We start from the raw sequence: 3855 nt of genomic DNA on the forward strand, positions 1-3855 counted from the left end.
GGCCCCCGGCCTGCGCCGCAAACCAAAGCGCGCCGCGACGTGAGAAGCCGCAAAGGAAGGTCGGAGGTCACCTCGGCGGCCGCAAACGCGCCTGCCGACGCCGCGTCCCGCCGGCCGTTACCCGCTCGTCGTCGTCGTCGTCCGGCCCCTCGGCCAAAGCGAAGAGCGACGCCTCGTAGACGTCGACGTGACCGTCAGAGTGGCGCCACGAGAAGCCGAGAGACGACGCGTTGGCGGACGTGGCCGTTAAGTTGCTCACGGCGGAGGGTCCTGAACGGGCGCAAAGAGCGGGCGGAGCTTACACAAAAAGACGGGCGCGCACTCACCGCCGCCCCCTCGCCCGCGACTCACGCGTTTGCCCGCGGGCCGTGACCTCGGCGGAGGCCACCCCTCCGCTGAGCGTGACCACGGTGACGCGGTACCACTTCCCGGCCGTCAGCCCCTCCAGGCGGTGCGAGCGGCTGCCGGCCGGCAGCGTCCGCTCGGCCAGAGGGACGCCCAGCTGGTCGCCGAGCAGCAGCCTGAAGGTGTCGTAGCGTCCCGCCGGCCGCTCCCACGTCACCGTCAGGCCGTGCGCCGTGTGCTCCTTGTCCGCCTGCAGGCCGCTCACGCGGGCCGGAGCTGACGCCGTCAAACAAACGAACCGCCGTAACATCGGCGCGCGTTTGCGTTTTCCATTGTCTGACGGCAGGATTGCGAGTCGACGTTTGAAGAGTTTTGGGAAAGTGTGTCGGCGACACTTGACTTTTGGGGCGCTCGACTTTCAAGGCGCTTTTCGGGTTTCTGAGCGCGGAAGGCGTTTGTCCGCTCGTGACGCTCACCCGTGCGGCCAGACGCCGTGCTGCTACTGGTCAGCTCCCCGCTTCGCGATTGGACGGTGAGATTGTAGGCGTGGCCGGGGATCAGATCCCGGAAGTCCAGAGATGAGACGTATCTGGGGACCAGCCGAGTTTCCACCTCTCCTCCGCCGCCCTGGAGGGAGGATGCATCGAAGGGAAGCGACATCGTCGCTCGGCTGCTCACCCCCCCCCGCCCCCACCCCGAGGGCTGGCCGACGGCCGACTCACCGCGGCGGACAGCGAAACGGCGTACGCGTCCACGTCTCCGAGCGCAGGCGTCCACGTGGCCTCCAGTCCGCCGTCAACGGGGGGCCGCTGCGGCGTCAGCCGGAGGTCGGTCACCGCGGCGGGAACTGGAGAGAGACCAAAAGGGAAGCGAACCCTTCCGCTGCAGGTGACGCGCTTTGAGCGGAGAGCCGCTCGCACCTCGCTCGTACCTGTGCGCCCCTGGACAAAGAGCGCCCTCTGGTTGGGCCCGCTGACGGTGGACACCACCGTCTTGTAGAGGCGTCCCGCCGTGAGCGACGTGAACGTGTGTCGCTGCGCGTCGCTGCCCAGCGTGACGGATGGAAACACGTGCGTGTCGTTGAAGAGCAGCGTGACCTGCGCGACCGTCAGCACGCGCTAAGCTAACACGCCGAGCTTTGGGGGCGGGGCTTGAATCAAGTGCGCCTCGGGCGTACCTCGTAGTGGTCCACATCTCCAGGGGCGGGGCTCCAACTGACGCTCAGGTTGTGTGACCCCGCGTTGCTCAGCGACAGATTGGAGACGCAGGCTGGAACTGGAAAAAAAAAAAAAGAAAGAAAGGCCTTCCTTCAAGCTTTGCACAACGTCAAAGCGGCCAGGTCCACCCAGAACCGGCCGCCGTTCAACAAAAGGGGACTGGCGCTTGCGTGTTTTCTTGACTGACGGGCGCGTCCGTCCGTGGCGGCGCTGCTGACCAGGTCTCCGCTCCACGTTTCCACGGTGACCGCGTAAAGCCGGCCGGGCGCGAGCGAGCCGAAGACGCAGTCGCTGCGTGCGGGCGCCACGCTTTGCTGCTGCACCACGCTGCCGTTGTACCGCAGCGCCACCACGTAGGCGTCCACGCGGCCCCACGCTCGGCGCCAGTACACCTGACAAAAGACATCGCGCTCGCGCGGATGAGCCTCGCGCCGAGCCCGTTGTTTTGGGGGGGCCGGACGAGCCGACGCACCTTGAGGAAGCGCTCTCTGGCCGAGTGGACGGCCGTCGGGTTCTGCGCCGGGGCGGGCTCTGCGGCATCCGAGAGAGCGGCTTAAAACGGGGTCCCGGGTGACAGAGGCTCGCGGCGCCAACGCCACAACAATGGACGGACATCGGAGGGAAGAGAGGAAGACGAAGACCGGACGGGCAGGGGACAAGACAATGTTGGGCGACGGAACAAGCGCGACAGGGAGCATATCAAGACAACAGGACGACGACGCCGGGGAGCACCGAGCACACCAAGACCACAGAATGAAGCACGCAGGCAAGACACGGTCATGGCCAGCAAGTTGTGTTGCAGTGCTCTCTCCAGCAGACGAGAAGCCTTTTTCGCCGCCAAGCGGGAAGTTGTCAGGGAGCCTTACGTGTGCGTGCGTGGACCCGGGTGGCGTTCTCCAGGCCGCCGCTCCTGGTCGCAACGACGACGACATACATCTGTCCGGCCGTCAGGGAGCCAAAGGAGCACTCGGGCGGCGAGCGGCCCGGAACGGCCTGAGTGTGAACCGCCGCCGCCCCGCCGCCGTCCTCAAGGCGGACCAGGTAACTGTCAACTACGCCAACCGCGGGATGCCAGGACACGTGCAGCGTATCCGGACGCCCGCCGTTCACCGCCGTCACCTGGGAAACGCATGCCGGGGCTGCAGGGCGACAGAAAAAACACGCCGCCACTTTGGGACCATCGCCTTGTCTCACGCCGCAGCCCGCGTGCGTGTGCGCGTGCACTCACTGGTTCTTCCCTCTAGGCTGGTGACTTTGGACCGGACGCCGCCACTGACAGTGACAGCGTCCAGTCTGTAGAGGGCGCCGGCCGTTAGACCGCAAAGCAGCAGGGAGGCGGGGCCGGGCGGCACCGCAACGCTGCGGTTCTGAACGACGACGCTGGACGACACAACACAAGGCCCCGCCGCTTAGCTTCCGCGTACACGCGCAGAGACTCAAGACGTGCTCCTTGGCGCCACCTGTCTTTGAGGAGCGCCAGCGTGTACGAGTCCACCTCCCCGCGTGGTTTTTCCCAGGAGGCCCGGAGGCAGTCCACGCCCACGCTGCGCAGCGTCAGCGCGCTCAACGCCACGGGAACTGGAACGGACGCGCAGCACACTTGAGCTCGGCCACGTGCACGCACGCACGCACACAAGACGACGACGGCGGCAGTGGCGCCGACCTGTCCTTCCCTCCACGAAGACAGACGCGTTGAGGTTTCCGCTCCTGGTCGTCACAGTGATGTTATACATCCGCCCGGGAGTGAGGACGTTGAAGGTGCACTCCCTCATATGAGGCTCCACCTCCCTGGTATCCACGGTGACGTCACCTAGACAACGGCAAAGCGGTCAGTCGACCCCGAGGGGCCGCGCGACGGGCGGCGCCCGGTGGAGGCGGGCTTACCGTGGCCAAGGCTCAGGAAGTAAGCGTCCCGCCGCCCCGAGGGGGCGTGGCTCCACATGGCGCTCAGAGAGGTTTCGTCAGCGTGGCGAATGGCGAGGTCGCGTACCGGCGCGGGAACTGACGGCGACACGACATGCGTGCGTCACAGGCGCGTGTGGGCGCCCGCGACGCGTGTGCCGTTTTTGCGTGTCTCACGCGTGTTTCCGTCACAGTCGCTTTCCGTGGCCAGCGGTCCACTTCGGACGGCCAGCGCGGCTCGGTAGCGCCGTCCGGGAAGCAGTCCCGTCGGCGGGAAGGTGAAGTTGACGGCCTCCCGGCGCAGGTCGGCGGCGGCGACTTCCCGGGAGCCGTCGCTGAGGACCACCCGGTAGTCGTCCCAGTGACCGGCGGGGGGCGCCCAGGACAGGAA

The 3855-nt window shown here is 67.0% G+C and overlaps 1 protein-coding gene across 1 annotated transcript in view; it reads right to left on the reverse strand.

The window, feature by feature from the left end:
- Window positions 1–3855, reverse strand: part of ptprb (protein tyrosine phosphatase receptor type b) — a 12471-nt gene that overhangs the window by 5212 nt on the left and 3404 nt on the right. Inside the window, exons 5-18 of the mRNA XM_019897458.1 lie at window positions 3642–3855; window positions 3447–3563; window positions 3226–3372; window positions 3023–3140; window positions 2791–2942; window positions 2429–2701; window positions 2035–2093; window positions 1750–1954; window positions 1523–1620; window positions 1277–1442; window positions 1068–1192; window positions 822–972; window positions 352–621; window positions 72–270 (exon numbers count right to left, since the gene is read on the reverse strand). The exon at window positions 3642–3855 is cut by the window's right edge and continues 329 nt beyond it. Coding sequence (XP_019753017.1) covers window positions 72–270; window positions 352–621; window positions 822–972; window positions 1068–1192; window positions 1277–1442; window positions 1523–1620; window positions 1750–1954; window positions 2035–2093; window positions 2429–2701; window positions 2791–2942; window positions 3023–3140; window positions 3226–3372; window positions 3447–3563; window positions 3642–3855 — 2294 coding nt within the window. The remainder of the gene's footprint in view (window positions 1–71; window positions 271–351; window positions 622–821; window positions 973–1067; window positions 1193–1276; window positions 1443–1522; window positions 1621–1749; window positions 1955–2034; window positions 2094–2428; window positions 2702–2790; window positions 2943–3022; window positions 3141–3225; window positions 3373–3446; window positions 3564–3641) is intronic.

This window comes from Hippocampus comes, unplaced genomic scaffold (genome assembly GCF_001891065.2).
Source record: "Hippocampus comes isolate QL1 unplaced genomic scaffold, H_comes_QL1_v1.1 scaffold81, whole genome shotgun sequence".
NCBI classification, from domain to species: Eukaryota; Metazoa; Chordata; class Actinopteri; order Syngnathiformes; family Syngnathidae; genus Hippocampus; species Hippocampus comes.